This window comes from Oncorhynchus tshawytscha, linkage group LG03, assembly GCF_018296145.1.
Source record: "Oncorhynchus tshawytscha isolate Ot180627B linkage group LG03, Otsh_v2.0, whole genome shotgun sequence".
Taxonomy (NCBI): Eukaryota; Metazoa; Chordata; class Actinopteri; order Salmoniformes; family Salmonidae; genus Oncorhynchus; species Oncorhynchus tshawytscha.
In genome coordinates this window covers 15564502-15588717 of record NC_056431.1, presented here as the reverse complement: position 1 = coordinate 15588717, position 24216 = coordinate 15564502, and the positions used below count along the sequence as shown (strand labels likewise).

The following is a 24216-nucleotide window of genomic DNA, read 5'->3' as shown; positions in this document are numbered from 1 at the left end:
CAATAACACATCTGCCACGCTGATCCTCAATACGGGGGCCCCTCAGGGGTGCAGCTTAGTCCACTCCTACGTGGGCAAGCACCAGTCCAACACCATAATTTAGCTGTCTGACAACACAATACTGTAACGCCCTGACCTTAGAAATCCTTTTTATGTCTCTATTTTGGTTTGGTCAGGGCGTGAGTTGGGGTGGGCATTCTATGTTTTGTGTTTCTATGATTTTGTATCTATGTTTTGGCTGGGTAAGGTTCTCAGTCAGGGACAGCTGTCTATCGTTGTCTCTGATTGGGAACCATACTTAGGTACCCTTTTTTCCACCTGTGTTTGTGGGAAGTTAACTTTGTTTGATGGCACATAGCCTTAAGCTTCACGGTTTGTTTGGTATTGTTTATTGTTTTGTCGGCGTCATTTCTTAAAGTAAAATGTACGCTCACCACGCTGCACCTTGGTCCTCATCCTTCAACAGTCGTGACATGTATCCCCACAAGGAAGCAACCCCAGTCTGTAGGTCACTTCAATATATTGTCCATTGTTTATTAATTGGCGTGGAGTCAACATTGTCTAAATGTCCTGGAACATAGGAAATAAGTCCAATGTTCAGCAATAATAATAATAATAATTGTGTTCCTTTAACCCAATTGAGTGGGTTTCCTCATCATTGTCTTAGGAGCACAATCTTATGAAAGGTTTGGTATTTTCTTATCGACCAGAAGCCTCGATCCAGTTCAGAAGCTATTCATTGATCTAAAATCTGTCATTTTAAGATTGCAGCCAAACGCTTATCTCATATAACAGACATTAAATAGATATTTCAATCTGCTATTTTTTATTTGAAAATACAAAACTCACCTCATGAACAGTCAGGGAAGAAGAGGGTGCAATTTCAATAACATAATTTGCTTGGCTTGAGGGATTTTGTATGGATACAACATGGATGGGAACCACAACCAGCATGGAACAGGCATACTGTATCTGCGGCTCAAAGAGCACCCTCTTCCCTATATAGTGCATTACCTTTGACCAGGGCTCTTAGGGTGTTTACAGACAATGAAGGGCTATAGTCATAAGTAGTGCACTATATAGGGAATAGGGTGCCATTTAAGACACACCCTGTGTCTTTAGGCTGGCTGGGACCTTGAGGAGGCTTCCATGTCTGTCGCAGGCACCCCCTGCCTGGATGAAATTAATGTGCTGCTGGGTGCCTTCTGGGCCATTGGATTCACAAATCCCTGTTTAGTCTCAGTCTCTTGTCGTGGATGTGCTGCAGCAGTATCCTCCCTCTTTGCTCAACAGTGTGGATGAGAGGTTTCAGGCCACGTGCCCCCCCTCGACTCTCCCAGAATTGCTTGTCCATATACAGAGAGCTCAGGAGCATGCTCTCCAAGCAGCTAGACTGGAGAACTGATACAGCTCTCTCTGGAAACCTGCCAGAAAAACACAGTAAGACTGTCAAATCCAGACAAATACCAGACAGCGGATATCAAACACAATTGACTGAGCATAATGTGATGGTGTGAGCTATTTTAGTTTAATCTACCAACAGTTATACTTCATCTCTGAAGTATTCAGAAAGAAATAACAACACTGCATAGCTAGAGTTGTGAAGATCCACCCACTCACTTCACTGGATTTATAAAGCACACATTAAGGCTGTGTGATGTGGGGTTGATGTAGGGTTCAACTGAGCTTCTGTACACTAATGTGCTTCCTAAATGGCACCCAATTGCCTATATAGTGCAGTACTTTTGGCCGGAGTTCTGGCAGACTAAGCCTATTTCCATGATTCTGTCTAGCCTTGAATAGAGACTGGATAATAGATGTTTGTACTCACTCATCGATGCCCTCTACTAAGCGGAAGTTGAGGTTGTCATGGGGATGATTTGGCCTGCCTGCATTGTCTATAAACACCAGTCTGGTAGGCTCTACCCTCCTCACCTGTAGAAAAAAACATAGACAGACACAGCTTAGTTTAGCATAAAGTATCATCAACACTAACTGTATCTCTTTGATAGACATTAATATAGTAATTATGAGATGAGAGGAAGGCTCGGGAGACTAACTTTAAACTAGATATTACTCTTTTACACCTCTCACTATATATCAAACTATAAATCAAAGTTTATTGTTCACATACAGTGTTATAGTGTAATGGCGGGTGCAGTGAAATGCTTGTTATTAGCTCCGAACAATGTACTAAAAATGTCAAAGTACACAAAACATCTTCAAAAACGAAGAAATAAGAAATCATAATTGTCAGGACAGATCCAGTTAACAACCCAAATAACACTGTGTGAGTAATTCAAATGCAATCTATGCGTGATATGAATGATATGTACAGCAGAAGATATACTATATTACAGTGAGCCAGGTCAAGAATCCAGTATATAGATACCAAGTCAACTCTTACTCCTTTCTACAACAGTCGAAATAATAATGTGTAATGTGCTTAATAGAATCCTATTTGTCTTTTCAAATAGTTCAGCAGGTTCAGTGGAAAGAGGGAGTCATTTTTCCACAAAGCAGTTGTAAAAGAATAGTGATCATCTTTATCCAACATCGGAATTCTCTTTGTTAAGAAGAAAAGGTCTGGATAGAAATAATAATATTAGTATATGTAGAGGTCTGTTTACATTGTCCTATTAGATTATTTAGACAAGCCTCCTCCTAAACCTCCTGCAGGCTATTGTCTTACATTATGTCCAAGTAGGTAAGTAAGCCTTGTCTGAGCCAGAATGGCCCATACATTATGTCCATGTGATGTTTCTTGGGTGTGATATGACAGTTACCAGGATGTGCACCAGCACTAGATCCTTTGAGTTCCTGCACTTGGTATGTAGCAGGTTCTCCACACATGGTTCTGCTGGGTCAGGCTGGAAACCGCAGCAGTACCGGTCCAGACGATCATTCACCTGCATGGGGGGATGGAAGAACATGGATTAGTTGGGATTGACCATCAACAATGTCCTTTCCATAGAATTACATACAGAACTGTGTAGCAGAGGTTCCCAATTGTTTTAGTTTTTACAATTCCTGATTGTATACCAATATAAAACAACACATAGATCTGTGATTCTTTAGGCTAGAAACAAGCAGTAAAACACCCAAGGAAGACACGACTTGGATGCACATGGGATTATATTTGATTGGTCTCTATGATATTCAGAACCTGAGCTACGACCTTCTAAAGTTGAGGAGTGAAACAAATTGGACTATGCGTCATTTCAGCCTTTGCTTGGGGAGTAATCTTATACAATGTGACTCTGTGGCTATCAATTGATCTATTCACTTTGTATAAAATAGAATATGAATAATTTAATTGAGTGTTCATATAAATGATCATAATAAAACATGTTTGATAACGGCCTAGACTATTTTCTTTATCCATTATTATGATTATTATCATAAAAAAATGTAGAATTGGGCCTCCCGGGTGGCGCAGTGGTTAAGGGCGCTGTACTGCAGCGCCAGCTGTGCCACCAGAGACTCTGGGTTCGTGCCCAGGCTCTGTCGTAACCGGCCGTGACCGGGAGGTCTGTGGGGCAACGCACAATTGCCCTAGCATCGTCCAGGTTAGGGAGGGGTTGGCGAGTAGGGATATCCTTGTCTCATCGCACACCAGCGACTCCTGTGGCGGGCCGGGGTCAGTGCATGCTAACCAAGGTTGCCAGGTGCACGGTGTTTCCTCCGACACATTGGTGCGGCTGGCTTCCGGGTTGGATGCGCGCTGTGTTAAGAAGCAGTGCGGCTTGGTTGGGTTGTGTATCGGAGGACGCATGACTTTCAACCTTTGTCTCTCCCGAGCCCGTACGGGAGTTGTAGTGATGAGACGAGATAGTAGCTACTAAAACAATTGGATACCACGAAAACGGGGTAAAAAAATTTTAACAAACTAAAAAATTAGGAAATTAGCTTCAGAACAACACTGTTTTCCTAGGTCCCACAAATGAAACAAATTCAAGCTGGTGGTGTATTTAATATATGCTATCTCAATAAACAGTAATAAAAAAAGTGGTGGGTGCATGACATGTTTAACATGTGAAAAAGGGGCCCTGGTGAAAAAAGGTTGGGAACTCCTGATTTATAGGATCTCTTCGGTCCTTTCTTTATAAAGAACTTCAGACTCCAGAACAGCTTTCCAAGAGGAAAATCAAGGGTGACTACAAGAAACAAGTAGAAAATGTATTTACTTTCTGAAATCATCAACCATAGCAAATAACTCTTACCGCTTGTTCGCTATGCAGTCATTGATCATTTTGTTGACAGAAATCCAAATGCAAAGTGTTGGTAGAGTTAGTGACAGTTACAGCTTAAGCCTTTGGCATGAGAGCGAGAGGGAGAGGGAGGTGAGAGGAGGAGTGGAATGGTGAGAGGAGGAGTGGGGGGATGGTGAGAGGAGGTAAGAGGAAGGATGATGAGGAGGCAGTTACTTGTGTGAGACAGACCCCTGCGGGAACGTTGACTTTGAGGTCAGAGGTCACCAGAGTTGAGTACAGTAAGAGGTGGATCGGTCATTGTAGGTCAATCACCTACAGTGAGGGCAAACCAGAGCAAGCTAGCGAAAGCAGTAAGACTGCTTCTTTTGTCACCTCATTTATTGCATTAAGTCCAATTCTATGAACAAGAGTGCTATAGAAAAGCCAAACTTTTAAGTGTACTTTAAATTCATATCTATTGTAACTTCAGACTGACTTCTCTCCACTTCACCAACTTCAATAATCACTGTTTAAAGAAGGAAGCTTGACTTTTTTCAAAGTTAACACCCATCATATTATATTTGTTCATGCATGTATGCATTCACTGCAGTTGATTTGTTTTTGCATTTTCACACAAAAAATCCCTAATTATAATGATGCAACATCAACACCTGTGGTGTCATTCTCTTCCCCATTACACCGCCGAACAAACCAACTATCAGGGGAGGAAGGGAGCAATGTCGTCATTGTTGTTAAACCGAGAAGTGAAGGCATTGCCACACTCCTCTGAGAGTTACCAAGGTGAGATATGCCCCCAGGGCTGTCTGGGCCTCTCTGTGGTAAAACTCACACCACACCATTTCGCTTCACTTCTTTAGCGCCTTCAGGAGTTCTCACATCCCTACTACATTTCACCCTGACACTAGAATACACTCATTCGCGTAGGGACAGAGTACAAGAGTCTCCTGGAAAGGGTTCCAGTGTTGACATACAGTATTACACCATCACCAAGTTTCTGGGAAACAGGACATGCTATTAAGGTCTATATCACAAACAATAACTTCACAAGCAATTACAACAAGCCTACTCACAACTAATTCATAGCGATACATCAGTAGCCTTCTTAGCCTACAATGGCAATTCAAAGCATCCAAGGCAATGACCAACAACGAGGACACTTGGCGCAAGGTCCTCTGTCTCCTCTGTTTTTCCCAGGAAAAGTGCGTGTGTGACTGTGTGTCCTTCACACTGTTCCCCTTGCTAATTGGTGTTATGTTCCACATCAGAGCCATTAGAAGTGTTAAATGAGCAGGTAGGAACAAGTGTTACAGGGTCCCAGTCAGCAATTCCACTGAATCAATACAATCAATACAGTTGGCCATGTTACAGGTATTGACTTCTGCAAAGAGACTACTCATGTATTATTCATGCAGTGGCTAATCGCATCCCAACTGGCACCCTATTCCCTATATAGTGCACTACTTTTGATCAGAGCCAGTCAAATCTGGTGCACTATATAGGAATAGCGTTCCATTTTGTATTCAGCCACTATTATCTCCCCCCACACTTTAGTTACCCATTCCATTCCATCTCACAGAGAGATAAAACAGTCTTTCTTTCTTTTTATCAGATTTTTCTACAGCTGAGTTGGTTCAGTGGTTGGGTGTTCTATTAAATAGTTTTATATTTTTAATAGAATGGGTAGCATGGATAAAACGCAGTAATAGCCTCCAAAGTGAGAGAATTTAGATTGAACACAATCAAAGAATGCAATTTGTGACTAATCTCTTTTCGAGGCATACATTTTTTTAATTGTTTACTCAGCCTCTTTATGCCTTAGAAAAATTGTTTCCTTCTCATCGTGAGACATTATTTTCTGAAACAATATGTATTCTGCCCGCAATCTGTATTGGCTATGTAACAATGACTGTTCACCCTGCAGTAACAAAGGAATGGATGGAATTTTTCTAAATGTTTTGTTTAAAATGTAAATGTTTTGTTTACTATGTGGTGTCCTTCATCCCCATATTTCTTTCTGCCAGTTATAGACCACCCTTTTCAAAGAGCACCTAATACTAAGTCTCCATGGACTTGTAGTTTTTACCCATGAGCGCACCAGCACACTGTTTATTTATTCTGGGTTTTTTTTCTAAACAAAGAAATGGACTTCTTTTTGGCTATAGAGACAGACAGCGAGAGGAGCAGCTGTTATCACTTTCCTCTCAGTCCTTCCTAGTGTAGACTTAGGCATCCATGATTGCCGAGCATCACCATGGCAACCCTGACTTTGACTTCACACTGCCAGCGGCCAGTCATCGGGTCTTTAGAGGCCTGATGAAGACCGAGTACATTGTACTCTCTCTATACTATACGTACTAACTCTCTCTTACATGCAATACACATCATTGGGCTGTTGGCTTCATTGCCACCTCTCATTCCCTAATGGCAGCTTAGATATTCCCCATGCAGAATTACTCAGCTTTACACACACACACACACACACACACACACACACACACACACACACACACACACACACACACACACACACACACACACACACACACACACACACACACACACACACACAATGATCCTCCATCTGGCTCTTACAAGGACCATCAGCCATCATTTATTACACAATAAAGATCTCCAACTTCATTATAAATCACTGGCAGATCATAAATGAGTTTGAAGCTAAATTAGAGACAAACATTGTGTTGATTTTTTATTGAACTGCGTTGATACATTCATCTACTGTAGTAGGGAGAATGATAATGTTCATTCATCTAGTGGGAGAATTATATATATTTTTAATTTTTATTTATTTCACCTTTATTTAATTAACCAGGTAGGCCAGTTGAGAACAAGTTCTCATTTACAACCGCGACCTGGCCAAGATAAAGCAAAGCATTGCGATAAAAACAACAACACAGAGTTACACATGGGATAAACATTCGTACAGTAAATAACACAATAACAGTTCTGTATATAGAGTGTGCAAATAAAGTTAGGAGGTAAGGCAATAAATAGGCCATAGTGGCAAAGTAATTACAGTTTAGCAATTAACACTGGAGTGACAGATGTGCAGATGAGGATGTGCAAGTATAAATACTGGTGTGCAAAAGAGCAGAAAAAAACTAAAACAAATGTGGGGATGAGGTAGGTAGTTGGTTGGATGGGCTATTTACAGATGGGCTGTGTACAGCTGCAGCGATCGGTAAGCTGCACTGACAGCCGATGCTTGAAGTAATGACTTATTATGTTGTATGTCTAGTAAGCTGATGGGATGCACTCACAACAATACCCTTCTACCTGTGATCCATGAAAAAACATAATTATCTGATAATCAATTACATTTATCGCTCCAGACAGAGAGATCTTCACACTCTTTTCATTGGCCGGTATCTTTTAATCAAAGGCAGTTTAGTGAGTAGAGTTCTTCAGATGATAAGACCTTGGCAATACAATCCAGTGCTCAAATAGGCTCATTATCAAGGACTGCCAGCCTACTATTAGACGAGGTCGGTGGATTTCATCCAGTGAGAATGTTCTTTAATATAAATGCAAAACAAGATCTGAATCCCAAATGGCACCCTATTTCCTTTGTAGTGCACCACTTTTAACCAGGGCCCACAGGGCTCTGGTCAAAAGTAGTGCACTATATAGGGAATATGGTGCCATTTGGGACACACCCAAGGACCATTGGCTGCCATGAGTTTTCCCAGTCTGCCTGACCTCATGAGTCCTTATCAACTGGACCCTCCATAGTGACGTTAAGTGAATCACTAGCTAACTGTCAGTTTATACAGCGTACTGGAATAACAACTTTACAAAACTTACATCTCTCAAGGTGAGGTGAGATTTCAATCAGAACTCTAGTCTATGCATTATTTCCATAGGTTGTCTTCACATGGTGTGATTGAAAGGATATAGAAGTTTGGATGTGTACGTTTGAGTGGCACATCAGGATAAAACTGAGTTAAGGTTATGGCTAAGGTTAGGGATACGGTTAGGAATTAAGATCGGGTTAGAATGCCTGGCATTAGGAGCCATATAAAATCTAACAGTCACATATGAAATCTAACAGTCTGTAACGGCATTCCTCCTCCTCTTCTGAGGAGTAGCGAGAAGGATCGGAGGACCAATGCGCAGCGTGGTAAGTGTCCATAACGTTTATTTTAAGACATAAACTGAACAATATGACATACAAAACAATAAATGTGAACATGAACGAAAACCGAAATAGTACCGTGTGGCAACAAACACTCACACGGAAACAAACACCCACAACTCAACAGTGAAACCCAGGCTACCTAAGTATGATTGTCAATCAGAGACAACTAACGACACCTGCCTCTGATTGAGAACCATACTAGGCTGAACTCAAAACCCCAACATAGAAAAACACACATAGACTGCCCACCCCAACTCACGCCCTGACCATACTAAACAAAGACAAAACAAAGGAAATAAAGGTCAGAACGTGACACAGTCACATATAAAATTTAACAGTCACATCCACTACCTATCAGTTTTTCTGACCTCTGAACTCTAGCCAATGTATCTCTTAAACGTTCAAATCAATTCTGTCAATAAGTTAAATAAAAGGCTTTAACAAGTGTGATTGGAGGATACAGTGTTATTAGTTGTTCTATACCTGTAGGAGGAAGTCAAAGAGTGCCAGGTGCCCCCACTCCGCATGGTGAACCCCCACACAGGGGGTATCGTTGAGGGCCACGCCGCTGCCACTTCCACACCTGGCCCTCAGCAGGCTCTGGTACTGGGGCCAGGTGAGAGGGAATGAGTTCTGGTCATTGTCATCATCAGCCAGGTGCTGGATACCTGGGTCCCACCACACCACGGGTCTGGCTGCCCCTCTGGTGTATTTATAAGGCAGGATGTCACTGTGGAAGTCCCTGAGCACTGTGGGCAGACTCCTGTTCAAGCCGAGAACACGGTCTAAATGGAAAGCGAAGACTTCGAACCAGTCGTCTGGACGTTTGATCAGGGCACACAGACCCTGTTGGCAGTGCCCACTGTGGTCAGCCAATGGAGCCCCAAGAGAAGGGGGATGATGAGGGGCACCCAGCCCTACATGGAGGACCTGTCCGTGGGCTGGGAGCCTAGCCTTACTGACAACCTCACTGCCAGAGAGGAACTCCATCTTGTGAATGTCGTCCTTGCTGAGCCATGGCACAGAGTCAGGGTCCCCAGTCCTTATTCTCCGTGTGTCAGTGTCTGGGAACTCCCTCTCTCCAGCTGACATCTTACACCAGTGGGCCTCCCCCTCACTCCCTTTCTCTGGCTCTGCTGCTGTTTTTGCTGTGGGCCGGGTCTTTTTACGCCCAGACGAAGGCTGTCTGTCACGTTTCCTGAGTTCTCTGGGGACCTTTTTCACAGCCTGCTGCTTGGTTAGGTTCTTCCTCCCTGCTTTCCCTGCCTGCCCTGCCTGCCTGGTTTGCCCCTGGTCCTGCCTCTGTTCATCTGGAGTACATTTGTGCTCAGAGTCAGACAAACCGAGTAGTAGAAGGGCGGCAGTAGAAGGGCGGCTCTGGCTGTGCTCTACAGTCTGGGTCACGGCTGGGTGGAGGTTCCCTTGTCTGTGAAGAGGTGGTGGCTGGGTGGAGAGCTCTGAACCACTGCAGTTGGTTAGATGGCTTCCATCATGCCTTATTAGCACAGCATTGACTGTCAATGGCGCGGTATCACGTTGTTTGTCTCTAATAGAACTTGGCGGCATCTCTTTCTTCTCTTTCCTTTTGGAGGCGATGCCCTTAGTTTTACGATTCTTCTTGTAGTTGCTGTGAGTTCTCTCATCTGTCATGCTAGCTGCTCTCCTATCCAGTTTGGGAAGGGCCATGACCAGGTGATGCTTTGAGGACTCTTTGACTTTGTCACTCTGCTTCCAAACTCCACTGTGACCTTTGAGGGGTAGAGGAAGATGGTGTTGGTGGTGAGGGGCCAATGAGGCCCTTTCCCTGGGTCTTGCCCTCGCTCTATACCCTTTGGCTCCAGCAGAGCTCAGGCCTCGTGAGGGCAGCCTGCGTGTCTCAGAGGGGGGGAAGGGGAGGATGTTGATCACCACCACAGACAGGGTAAAGAGGAGGAGGAAGGCCCACACTGCCCACCTCTTGCAGCAGATCTTGGACCACACTCTTAAGGCCTGCATGCATGGGAAACAGAAAACAAAGAGAATGTTAGGTCTGTAGTTGGGAGCAAACCACCAAAAAGCCATGATTATAATGGAGCAGAGCCATAAATCAAACATCATATATTTACTCTCTAAACTGTACGGTCACTGGTCGGCCACTGAACAGCTCAGGTTCCAGTGTGTGTTTACAGAAGAGGAAACTTGAATCTCTCAGAGGTTGACAAATGCAAATATCGGTACACAGACTGAAGGACAAGGGCAAACCAAAAACATTTTTTTTTAAATAAAAAATGATTTGGTAAGTTATTCTGTTTAAAACACTAAGGAGAGAGAGCGAGAGAGAGCGAAAGAGAGAGAGAGACAGAGAGAGAGAGAGAGAGAGAGAGAGAGAGAGAGAGAGAGAGAGAGAGAGAGAGAGAGAGTTGATCCACATGTATCCCGTCTGCAATAAACACAAGTGTAAATAAAGCCTTTTTCAGTCACAGCTGGGCTTTACTCAGCTTATATTGTCGGAGAGTTACAGTTACTGAGTTGAGACAAATACTATGGCAAACACATAGATATTGTAGCATTCCCTTTTGCACGCCAGTTCATCCAGAATGTGCTGATAGACACTGCGTGCCAAATGGTATATAGTGCACTCCTTTTGACCGTGGCCCATAGGGAATAGGGTGCCATTTGGGACACAACCAGATTCTGAATGTCTTACTTCTACTGCAGCCTCTGTGATGATGAATTACTTTTCTGTGGCATAGGCCTAAATACAAACCGGTCCCATTCCATAAAGTCTCCATCGTATGCCATAGAGATGAATCCATTCAGATGGATCTCTATGGAATATGCTCTCAATGTTATTCAAACCTATGGTAAATCCAGAGGCAGTTATTTATCTGAATCACATATCAATGAAAGGATTAGGCTATTGTATAGAGCTATAGAGGCTATGGGATAGAGCTATATAGGCTATGGTATAGAGCTATAGAGGCTATGGTATAGAGCAATAGAGGCTATTGTATAGAGCTATAGAGGCTATGGGATAGAGCTATATAGGCTATGGTATAGAGCTATAGAGGCTATTGTATAGAGCTATAGAGGCTATGGGATAGAGCTTTAGAGACTATGGTATAGAGCTATAGAGGCTATGGTATAGAGCAATAGAGGCTATGGTATAGAGCTATAGAGACTATTGTATAGAGCAATAGAGGCTATGGTATAGAGCTATAGAGACTATGGTATAGAGCTATAGAGGCTATTGTATAGAGCTATAGAGGCTATGGTATAGAGCTATAGAGGCTATGGTATAGAGCTATAGAGACTATGGTATAGAGCTATAGAGGCTATTGTATAGAGCTATAGAGGCTATGGGATAGAGCTATAGAGGCTATTGTATAGAGCGATAGAGGCTATGGTATAGAGCTATAGAGGCTATGGTATAGAGCTATAGAGGCTATTGTATAGAGCTATAGAGGCTATGGGATAGAGCTATAGAGGCTATGGTATAGAGCTATAGAGGCTATGGTATAGAGCAATAGAGGCTATGGTATAGAGCTATAGAGGCTATGGTATAGAGCTATAGAGGCTATGGTATAGAGCTGTAGAGGCTATGGTATAGAGCTGTAGAGGCTATGGTATAAAGCTGTAGAGGCTATGGTATAGAGCGATAGAGGCTATGGTATAGAGCTATAGAGGCTATTGTATAGAGCGATATATGGGAGGCTATATAGGCTGCTATGGTATAGAGGCTATGGTATAGAGCTATAGAGGCTATGGTATAGAGCAATAGAGGCTATGGTATAGAGCTATAGAGGCTATGGTAAAGCTAGAGCTGGTAGAGGCTATGGTGAGGCTAGAGAGCTGGCTAGAGCTGTAGGCTATGGTATAAAGCTGTAGAGGCTAGGCTATGGTACAGAGCTGATAGAGGCCATGGTACAGAGCTATGGTATAGAGGCTATGGTATAGAGCTATAGAGGCTATGGTATAGAGCTGTAGAGGCTATGGTACAGAGCGATAGAGGCTATGGTATAGAGCTGTAGAGGCTATGGTAGAGCAGAGGCTATGGTATAGAGCTATAGAGGCTATGGTATAGAGCTATAGAGGCTATGGTATAGAGCTGTAGAGGCTATGGTACAGAGCTATAGAGGCTATGGTATAGAGCTATAGAGGCTATGGTATAGAGCTATAGAGGCTATGGTATAGAGCTGTAGAGGCTATGGTACAGAGCTATAGAGGCTATGGTATAGAGCTATAGAGGCTATGGTATAGCTATAGAGGCTATGAGCCATGACTATATGGAACTCTCTCCCACCTCAGTTAACCCAAGCAATAAAATCAGAAAAAAATGTACCCTTAAAAACACCACCTCACTGCACAACGTGGACTCTGAAGACACACACTAACACATGCTATACACACGCACCCACACATTATTCTTAGTAATGTAATATAGTATTGTAAAATTGTAATACAATAATGTAAATTTGTATGATGTTTTGTATGATGTCATGTTTAATTTCTGTTTGGGCCTCAGGAAGATCCCTATTAGAAACAGCTAATGGGGATCCTAATAAAATACTAAAGACTAAATATTATGGTTCCATTCGATCTTCACATACATACAGTATTATTATGAATATAACTTAGCTTCTACCATCTTTTTGTTTCTAATCTTTTCTATTTTGTCTGTGTTACATTTAGATGAATATTTAGTAACAGTGACTAGTGAGAAACTGCCATCAAGGATCAGCTTTACTGGCCCACAATGCAACTCTACTAATTACATAACCAATAGTAGGTGAAAGCAGTCATCTCTCAGAAAGACAACCTACATCAGCTGTCCCTCTGCCTGCCTCTGTCCTGTCCTCGCTCCTCTCTTTCTCTCTGAGGGAATTCAACCTAAGGAATGTTTCAAACCAGTAAGATCTTTTCCCAGTCGGTGACTGACGACAGTTTTACAGCTTTCCCAGAACCCACCTGTGAATGGATTTCATTATGCTCTTCTAAAAGAATGTCATGCCAGTAGTTCTGACTGAGTCAGGGTCCTGATGGGCTTTTAGATGTCCGTGGAGATCCCTGTCTGAATAAGATCTACTACTTACCCAGCTAACCCCCAGGCATATGAATAGTAGATCTGAGATAGTTGGATGGGTAGAATATAGTATACCACCAGAATATGGTGGTAGCTCCATCTTGCCCTCTGATAAGCCAGGTGAAATTCCCGCCATATTGCTTGCACCTCCAATCCTCTCATATCTACAGAAGTACCCATAGGGTGTATATCTAGGGATTCATTTGCATAAGATATGTCCTGTACCTATACTGTAATGTACATTGTACTAAGCTCCTGAGCAGCAGAGATATTCTTTGGCGGTGGGTGGATAAAGCTGAAGTTTCACGATGCCACGGTCCAACACCCTCAGTCCAGTGACGCACTGCACCAGCCTCCACCTGGCAAAGCCAGAAGACTCACTCACACTCACTGATGGAACCTGCTCTCCAAAAACACATTAATCACATTCCAAAGTTCTGGAATTTTGTGGAAGTGACACAGATGCACCCTGTCTTGACCCTTTCCAAATCCTTTCCAAATCCAGTGACTCAGTTTGTTTTCCCAGTGGTTTGGCCAACCAGCTCTTATTAGTGGTCAGGCATGTAGTAGCACCTTGTATGTCTGTGTGTCTGTGTGACCGTGTGACTGTGTCAACATGAAGACATCGTGTTGTTTCTTAGTGGCTTTAGCACTTCTCTATAGCAGACATGGGGGTATGATACACAGCTCAACACCAAACCACAGCACAAAAAACAACAAGACAAATGCCTTAGTGTCATATTTGATAGGAATTTTAATCATCACAAAAACAAAATAGCACGAAATTGACACAAAGTCATTGTTGTATTGCATGGCTGCTGTTGAACGGTTTTCAGCTCACATGCTATATGATCTGATACATGGCTACACAACACATATTAGCACCTACAGTTGAAGTCGGAAGTTTACATACACTTAGGTAGGAGTCATTAAAACTTGTTTTTCAACCACTCCACAAATTTCTTGTAAACAAACTATTGTTTTGGCAAGTCGGTTAGGACATCTACTTTGTGCATGACACAAGCAATTTTTCCAACAATTGTTTACAGACAGATTATTTCACTTATAATTCACTGTATCACAATTCCAGTGGGTCAGAAGTTTACATACACTAAGATGACTGTGCCTTTAAACAGCTTGGAAAATTCCAGAAAATTATGTCAAGGCTTTAGAAGCTTCTGATAGGCTAATTGACCTAATTTGAGTCAATTGGAGGTGTACCTGTGGATGTATTTCAAGGCATACCTTCAAACTCAGTGCCTCTTTGCTTGACATCATGGGAAAATCAAAAGAAATCAGCCAAGACCTCAGAAAAAAATTGTAGACCTCCACAAGTTTGGTTCCTCCTTGGGAGCAATTTCCAAAAGCATGAAGGTACCACGTTCATCTGTACAAACAATAGTACGCAAGTATAAACACCATGGGACCACGCAGCTGTCATACTGCTCAGGAAGGAGACGCTTTCTGTCTCCTAGAGGTGAACGTACTTTGGTGCGAAAGGTGCAAATGAATCCCAGAACAACAGCAAAGGACCTTGTGAAGATGCTGGAGGAAACAGGTACAAAAGTATCTATATTCACAGTAAAATGGGTCCTATATCGACATAACCTGAAAGGCCGCTCAGCAAGGAAGAAGCCAGTCCTCCAAAACCTCCATAAAAAAGCCAGACTACGGTTTGCAACTGCACATGGGGACAAAGATTGTACTTTTTGGAGAAATGTCCTCTGGTCTGATGAAACAAAAATAGAACTGTTTGGCCATAATGACCATCATTATGTTTGGAGGTAAAAGGGGGAGGCTTGCAAGCCGAAGAACACCATCCCAACTGTGAAGACATCAGTCAGGAAGTTAAATTTTGGTCGTAAATGTCTTCCAAATGGACAATGACCCCAAGCATACTTCCAAAGTTGTGGCAAAATGGCTTAAGGACAACAAAGTCAAGGTATTGGAGTGGCCATTTCAAAGCTATGACCTCAATCCTATAGAAAATGTGTGGGCAGAACTGAAAAAGTCCATGCGAGCAAGGAGGCCTACAAACCTAACTCGGCTACACCAGCTCTGTCAGGAAGAATGGGTCAAAATTCACCCAACTTATTGTGGGAAGCTTGTGGAAGGCTACCCATAACGTTTGACCCAAGTTAAACAATTTAAAGGCAATGCTACCAAATACTAATTGAGTGTATGTAAACCTCTGACCCACTGGTAATGTGATGAAAGAAATAAAAGCTGAAATAAATCATTCTCTCTACTATTATTCTGATATTTCACATTCTTAAAATAAAGTGGTGATCCTAACTGACCTAAGACATGGAATTTTTACTCAGATGAAATGTCAGGAATTGTGAAAAACTGAGTTTAAATGTATTTGGCTAAAGTGTATGTAAACTTCCGACTTCAACTCTATCTAACACTTTAGAACACTAGAAGAATACAGCTTCACTTTATTGAGTGGAGTCATCCTCGTCAATTACCTTTCTTGCAGTGATCTTTCCCAATTGTTGTTCAGCATTTGTCTGTGTTCCACTTCAGTCTAATTCCAGCTATGACAACCGCAAGGCTGGAATTCTATTAGGCTATAGCCTCCCACTCGTTTCAGCAGGCCAGGTGTCTGATGCCTTTACCTTCTGGTCCATTCTTTTTACATCTCTTCTCCTTTAGTAGACGGAACGCTCGAGGACAGGTTTGCAGGAATGCTGAGACATGCAACAAATGCTTTACAGGATTCAAAGAAGATTATGAGAAAATCAGTCTCATTATTTTCTATGTTTAGCGGAGAGGGGGAGGAGGAGAAAGAGGAGAGAAAGGTGGAAGTAGGGAGGGGAGAGAGAGAAAAAGGGAGAGAGAGAAAGGGTGAGGGTGAATACTGTAGACGAATAGCATTAATATTACACAGAGAATAGCATCTGAAAAGAGCTCCCAAAGTAGCCTTGTTCAGTGGGAGGAGAACAGACTGTTTTGGTGGTCAGGCTTTAGGGACTGTCACAGTCATATTCTGGAAAAGCACTGGGTTGCAGCTCTATTAGCATAACCACGTACACTAGATGTGGAGGAGGCTCTCTCTCTTTCCTGCTGATATGTTGTAGTTAATCACCCGTTGAGAATGAAACTCCTGCATGGCAGGACAAAGGAGTACATTCTCTCGCCATTCTACCATGGTAAAACTGATACACTGTGACCACACACAGAATGTTATTCCGTTATTGGGCCTCGTCTACTTGGTAACGGGCATGTATGAATTGTACGTGTGAAATTGTGTGAAAACATGTCTATTCGCTTAAGTGCACGTGTGTCTATCTGTGTGTATGGTGTGACAACCCTCCCACTCTGTCTGTCGTATTCTTTCTCTTTGCTCTCCTTTTCCTTATTAGGATGCTGGTGGGTGGAGCCGGGAGGGTCGTCAGCGACATGGGACACACCTGGGCCCTGGTGTGTCCCGGGATAAATACACCTCTTCCCCATTCATGGGGGAGACTCTCTCCATGCAGACACCTTTATAGATTTTGTTGTGGTTATCTTTGTGGCCTTTTGCATTATCACATTTATGCAAGCAAACACTCACACTACTGATTACACACACCATTATTAATCGTATTTAGTTTACTTTATTTAATAAATATATTTTGTTATTCCTTGTCTCCATGTTGTTTCCCTTTTGTTACGAACTTCAAGCCGGTTCGTGACAATGGGCACAGGAGGTTTAGAGGGTATATTCTAACATGAAATTAATTGCTTCCATGTTCATGTAGGTTATTATTGTGTGCATTAAATAGATGTTCTAGTCAAAGATAGGGAATAATTACTGTCTCACATGACCATTCAGTCCCAGCGCTGAGGCAACTTTGAAAGAGAAAAATAAGCTAGAACCTCCCTTTCAATAAACTGCATACAACAAAAAGGCTAACAAAGAATGCAATAAATCCACTGACTGCTTTGTAAATCCATACAGAACATCACAACAAACAATTCTGCTGTAGTGTTGACTGGTGAGGGAGAACAAAGTCCATCATCTGACAGTAATATGACATGATGGCATGGAAAAGGCAGCATGAGATCTCTCCACTGATGTCAGACAGGGGAAGACCTTAATTGAATCAGTCACCACATCTCTGCTGCCTGAGAGATCACACTGACCGGAAGTGTTACGGAGCAAAACATTATCTCAAGATGGCTATACTGAAAGGAAAGGAATAAACCTTGTGGTTGGTTGAACACAGTTTCATGAGGGAGATTGGGAGAAAGAGGATGTGGTGCAGTAATGCACATGACGCCCCAGGCTGGATTATAGTCTTACTGGCAACACACACACACGTACACACGTACACACACACACACACACTCAAACACTCTCTCTTGCTCTCTCTAGATTTATAGCAATGCTGTGTTCCAAGTGACCTTGACAATACCTGATGATGCATATTTCACTGCAACGACCCCATGCCATGGGAAAAGAAACCAGCTCGTCCCATGACGGAAACTGCTGCTCATCATTCGCCTCTCCAGTCAGCATCAGCAATATCCTCCTTTCCACTGGTCTCTTACTATACCACAGAGAGCCATTCTCATAATGGGCTAGTCATAGGTCTATATTCTGCTTTATACCCCGGGACCTGGGAGAAAGAGTGGTGAGATAGGGGCCCAAACAGAACAACAGTGCTTTTATTGTCCTCTTTAACCGAGCCGCTCTCTGAGTGACAGCCAGGCTGATACAGGTGTGCTTCTCTGCTGCACACAGAGAGACCCTCAGTGTAATGACTTGATGATGTTAATCTACAAAGGGAAGTCTGCAGGTGTGTGAGAGAAAGAGAGGACAGATAGAGATAAAGAGTGAGAGAGTGAAAGAGAGATGGAGAGATAGAGAGGGGAAGAGGGGCAACCATCTGCTGCTTAGCCTGTCCTGTGCATGCGTGTTTGTGTGTGTGTGCCTGTGTGTATACGTGTGTGTGTCTGTGTGTATACGTGTGTGTGCCTGTGTGTATACGTGTGTGTGCCTGTGTGTATACGTGTGTGTGTGTCTTTGTGTATACGTGTGTGTGTCTGTGTGTATACGTGTGTATACGTGTGTGTATACGTGTGTGTGTCTGTGTGTATACCTGTGTGTTTACGTGTATGTGTCTGTGTGTATACGTGTCTGTGTGCCTGTGTGTATACATGTATGTGTCTGTGTGTATACGTGTGTGTGTCTGTGTGTATACATGTATGTGTCTGTGTGTATACGTGTGTGTGTATACGTGTATGTGTCTGTGTGTATACCTGTGTGTTTACGTGTATGTGCCTGTGTGTATACGTGTCTGTGTGCCTGTGTGTATACGTGTATGTGTCTGTGTGTATACCTGTGTGTATACGTGTATGTGTCTGTGTGTATACCTGTGTGTTTACGTGTATGTGCCTGTGTGTATACGTGTGCATGATCAGCAACGCCTCTTTGTTATGGCAGAGACGTCAGCACACAGTATAGGAGTGTGACAACAGTCGATCTGCTGCAGTCAATGATTCACTCATACACAGTGTGAGACTGAAGAAGTCAGCCCAGTGGTGATTATATCACTTTGTGACAGCTGATGTAAAAAGCGCTTTAGAAATAAATTTGATTGTGTTTACTTGATATCAATCAAATTCAATCAGACACAAAAGAGACAAATAGAGACCACTACACATATTCTACACACACACACACACACACACACACACACACACACACACACACACACAACCTCCCGAGCAGCGAGCAGATCAGGGCCTGCCTGGAGAGACAGGTGGGGACAGCTCTGGATCACTGTCAAGATCCTGTTATCACAGTAGTCAAACCATCGCAGGTTTTCTGAATGACGGTGGAAAACATCTTGAAGTGTGGCAGGCAAACTGTATGTGCAGTACTGTATGGATGGATGTGTGAGATACAGGATAGTCATGATCCAAACATTCCCCAAGGCTATACTGCCACTGTGTCAGAGGAAAATCTACAAGGCAAAGCCTACAAGACAAGAGGATCAGTGTAGTCTACGGTGAGGTCATCAGTCAGTTACTCGTCAAGATATACCCAAAGAACAATGGCAATTTGAACAGGACACTAGTGTGCATTTATTTGTACTAAATGTCAAATATTTCAGTTATTCAAATGATGTATGAGAGCAGCATGTCCTAGTGTGATTTTGAATTACAAATTGATATCACCCACCTGCAGTATAAACTGCTTAAGGTCAATTGACTGTCCTGTGGCAGTGTGGCTAGCTGCTGATAACATTGTATTCTATGCATGTAAATGAATGCCAGCCAACTGACTTCCCATGGGGCACACTGTTGATGCATTTAGCCGGCTGAATACATTTGCTATTTACTACACACGCACACACTCACACAGACACAGAGACGTTAAGCAGGAGCCTTAATAGTAGTCAGTGAGGCTCTGCTCTCTGCAGTGCCCTTTATAGGCCCCCTGCCAGATCCTGCCTGCACAGTGATAAATAATGTCACACACACAGTGGTGTAAAGTACTTAAGTTAAAATACTTTAAAGTACTACTTAAGTAGTTTTTTGGATATCTGTACTTTACTTTAGTATTCATATTTTTAACTACTTTTACTTCACTACATTCCTTAAGAAAATATTGTACTTTTTAATCCATACATTTTCCTTCACACCCAAAAGTACTCGTTACATTTTGAATGCTTAGCAGGACAGGAAAATAGTACAATTCACACACTTATCACCTGAACATCCCTGGTCATCCCTACTGCCTCTGATCTGGCAGACTCACTAAACACACATGCTTCGTTTGTAAATGATGTCTGAATGTTGAAATGATTTGTTTGGTTTGTTACTTTTTCCACCACTGCACACACACACACACACACACACACACACACACACACTGGTACCGACTTGAGAGCATGTTTGCCTTTTCAACTGTTTAAAGTTGAAATCATAATCTAAACATTTCACCAAAAAGCCTGATAGACTAAATAATTGAAATGAATTGTCATGCTTCCACCAGTCATGTATGTTAGTTAATTAAGGAATGATGCCTAGGGATATACTGTGTGTTCTAAACTTCAGACCTTGGTCACAGCTATGAAAAACATGAGCAAGAATGTTCTAACCATATGGCTGCAGTGTGTGAGCACATTTAAGAAGGTCTGCTTTTTGCCATGGCAAGAGAGGAACCTAAGAAGAAGGATGAAATTTTTGGTGCAAAATTGGCCCAGAATAAGCAACATTACATTCTTTCTTTATCGTAACACAAAAACAAGACAAATGATTGATTTACCAACAAAATCACCACTATTTGGTGATAGAAACCTCCTGCCAGACCTCTCCTCCCCTCCCATCCTCTCCCCTCCTGCAAATGTATTTTCTATGAGGATTACTGAGATTATAAACAACCTACAACACATCAGAGTTTTTCCTAGTCCCCAGTTGGACCTATTTTTTCATCAATATACACACTCTGGACACCTCGGTCCCACACAGTCCTGCAGCCACATCCCCGGTCTAATCTTACCATCAACCTTTTACCAGGAGCCATCTTTCCCCTAATGCTCTCTGGGACTGGAAGATGTAAAGTTGCTCCAAACCCATCAGGCCTCATAAAACAGGAGCTTGTAGCCAGAGCTCAGAGCTGTTATGACACGTTCCTTCTTCCCAGAGAAAAGGTCAGCTCACTAGGCAGAATTCCTGCACAGTGCACACTGAAACCTATGAAAGTGTATACTGTATAGGTTTCACTGACCGCACACACACACATACACTAAAACCTAGATGGAAAGTGTGTGAGTTATAAAAGTTCAGACGTCAGTGTTTGTATGGTAATTTTTGCCTAATTCACGGAGTCCTACTAGTCCATATAAAGAGATCCACGGGTACTGTAGAACCTGTTTAGGATTAATATGAAACTGTATTTGACTCCAGTCTTTTCATTACAATTCAATAATTTTAAGTACTTAATGTTATCTTTAGTTTATGGCATAAGGGCAACATAATGTTAAGTGTTTTCTAAATTGAGAGGCCGTTGTTTTGTCCCCCTGAACTGCAGTGGTGTGGAGTCCTGTCCTCCTAACAGATTTACTTGGAAGCCAATATTACATGGGTCATTCATAATGCATTGAGGCAATACGCATTCCATCCTGTCTGAGACAGGAACCATGGGCTTATGTGGACTGCTCTGCTCCGAGACCCAATACTGCCTGGAATATGGTATTTGACAGCGGTTGGCCCACCCTTTAAGCGCACAAAGTTATGGCACTGCTTTCACTTTCAAAGCAAACCCAGGAACTAAAATCCCAGCTGAGAATACAACCATGGATGGACGGCACTCACAGTGCATTGTGTCTAACCAATATCCTGTGGGGCTGGAGTTTTTCTTGTGTGTCTGATTACAGCAGTGAATTCCAATGGTGCCCCTTGAATGACTTGAGGCAGACTTGAGGTTGAGGTTGTAGTCAGTGCATGCTTGTGTTTGAAGAGAAAAGATGCCTCTCTCTACCTCACTTGAGCTTTGAGTTTATGTCTGAGCACAGAAACATTGCATGCAGAAGGAGCTGATCACTATTCCAATACAGTCTAGGGTGCCAAACACTTTTTTACCAGGGGTAGTAGTGCTCCTCAAAATGTAAAAATAACATAATAAATAACAGGTTGTAAAATTCATGACACAATACTCCTTAAGCTTCATTTAAGGTCCAATAGATGAGAAGTTGGAGTTATTATTGGATTCCATGGAGCTGTTCAAACCAGGGTCTCCTGTCTACATGTATGGAATCAATTAAGAAACTGTGAGACTGCAGGGGCTGACTGGTGGAACTGGGAGACTTGATCCCTGATCACCTAGTTGAAAGAGTGTTTTGACTAAAACCTTTTAAAACTTTCTGTAAGAGGGTTTACTATCAACTTTAATATTTGTAAGGCATGAACATATAATTTTCTATCAGATTAATATAATAAATTATCATTCTTTCTTAATATATGCAAGATAATCGGAATATAAACCTTTATTACTTCTAGTCTCTCCACTCATTCTACTGATACTATTACCATAAGTAATGACACTTCACAAGTTTCTCTGATCAGGAGTCAGTGCAGAACAGACAGAATGGATAATGGAAGTCAGCTCTTGGTGCTGATGTGTCAAAATATGACCGATAACAAATGCTCTGGGCTGACCACTTTCTTGCTTCTTTTCCTTCAGGCTAAATAGGATTACAATTCCGTATCACATGAAATAAAGGCACACATTATTTTGGCGATATAGTGTAGTCTACAGATAAAATTGGTTTAGCTTTTTTAGCCAAACGGTTTGGAAATGGTCTATTCTGCAGCTTTATCAGGAACAGAATCAACAAAAGTGCAGCAAGACTATGCAAATGCAACACTTTCACGTGGATGCACAGACTAAAACAAAGTTTGAAATTGTGCTATCGGGCAGCAAAAATAGAATGATGATTTAAAGGAAACATGAACCACACTTACCATCGTTTTCCCCACTCGGGTGCATTCCACAAGAAAAGTTTACAGCGTTTATTATAGTGCAAACACGTCCGGTGACGCCATGTAGATATGGTTACACAAACTTCATTGAAGACTAGACAGCATTGGTCTCTGAAGATGCAGCGTGCGTAAAGTCTCCGGTTTCTCCACAGTGCTTTGATCACTTGATCATTTGAATTGAGCTATGTTTAATCTCCTTCTATAGGCTACATTGCAGTTGTCATTATTGTAGGGTACTTTGGCATTAATAAAGGTAACAATAAATCTCGCAAATTACAATACTTAAATAGGCTACGGTACGTTTCAGTGGCTTCAAACATTCGTGGTAGCCTACTTCTCCAGAAGAAATCCCAACCCACAGTTTTGCTTTAGTGGAGCATAGGCATATATCACAAGCAGCCCTCACTCCCGAGGGACCCGTGCGTTTCAGGGAAGGTTATTTCACTGTAAAAGTCCTCTTTCTGGGACTGGATGGGAATTTAGTAGACTCTAGGAATGCGCTGTAATTTGAGAGCAGGCGGCCTGCCCGCGCAGCGCTTGCGTGGTCTAGCTGTCCATATATTGGAGACAGGCGCCTTGAAATTGCAGATCACGTTTTTAAATGAGTCACGAAGCCTAATTTGAATAACAGACAATAAATATCCTTGGTGGATGAGACTAATAAACGATAAGAACCAGACCCATAAAAATGAATTAATGTTGCTTTTTATCCACTTTGAAATGTGCTTGAATTGTAAAGTATTATGCTCACTATCCATTCCTTGGCAAATGAGTCACAGGGGACAGATCTAACAGAGACCCGTACCAATTAGGTCTATAACTTTAACTAATAACACATAGCCTATTTTTTGTAATAAATATTAGGCCTAGTCTTGGACTAAAAAACATGCTCAACCTAATCTCCATTGAAAGTGCTTTTTAGTCTAGCACTAGGCTTTATCTGTGTCTGGGAAACTGGCCCATAGGGTTCTATCCTCTTCAGAGATGAAGAAAAAACTGTTTGATTTCTCTGAAGATGAGGTGCTTTTCAACCATGAACGGATTAAAAGACAATGGACAAAGGATGTCAATTCTTGGCTCACTAGGTACATCTTTATAGTCAAGGACTGCCCCCTTCTGGTACTGTAGCTGTTGACCTAGGACTCTTTGAATTGCAGTCAAAAACGGATTAAAAAGGAAAATGCATCCCAAATCTCCACCCTTCTGAAGGGGAAAGTACAAGTGCACACAAGTGTGGTGAATCAGAACACATACATAAAGTCTACAGGGGGAAGTAGGCTAGGTAAAATAAAAAAAGGAGGAAG

General features: G+C 42.3%; 1 protein-coding gene across 1 annotated transcript; it reads right to left on the bottom strand.

Annotated features, from left to right (window-relative positions):
* Positions 1 to 382: 382 nt before the first annotated feature.
* Positions 383 to 24168, bottom strand: LOC112244599 (Golgi-associated kinase 1A-like). The gene is made up of 5 exons (XM_042310598.1): positions 22895 to 24168; positions 8854 to 10359; positions 2787 to 2909; positions 1832 to 1935; positions 383 to 1424 (listed from the first exon to the last, which is right to left on the bottom strand). The coding sequence occupies exons 1-5, from the start codon at positions 22895 to 22897 to the stop codon at positions 1220 to 1222; spliced, it is 1941 nt and encodes a 646-aa protein (XP_042166532.1). The 5' UTR covers positions 22898 to 24168; the 3' UTR covers positions 383 to 1219.
* Between the last annotated feature and the right edge of the window lie 48 nt (positions 24169 to 24216).

What these genes read in the sequence shown, in the direction of transcription:
- LOC112244599 (XM_042310598.1), bottom strand. An exon ending in TCTTTGACTTCCTCCTACAG is followed by an intron (nt 2,910 to 8,853) that starts GTATAGAACAAC and finishes CCCCCCATGCAG; the next exon opens with GTGAATGATCGTCTGGACCG. An exon ending in TTAGTAGAGGGCATCGATGA is followed by an intron (nt 1,425 to 1,831) that starts GTGAGTACAAAC and finishes TTTTTCTGGCAG; the next exon opens with GTTTCCAGAGAGAGCTGTAT.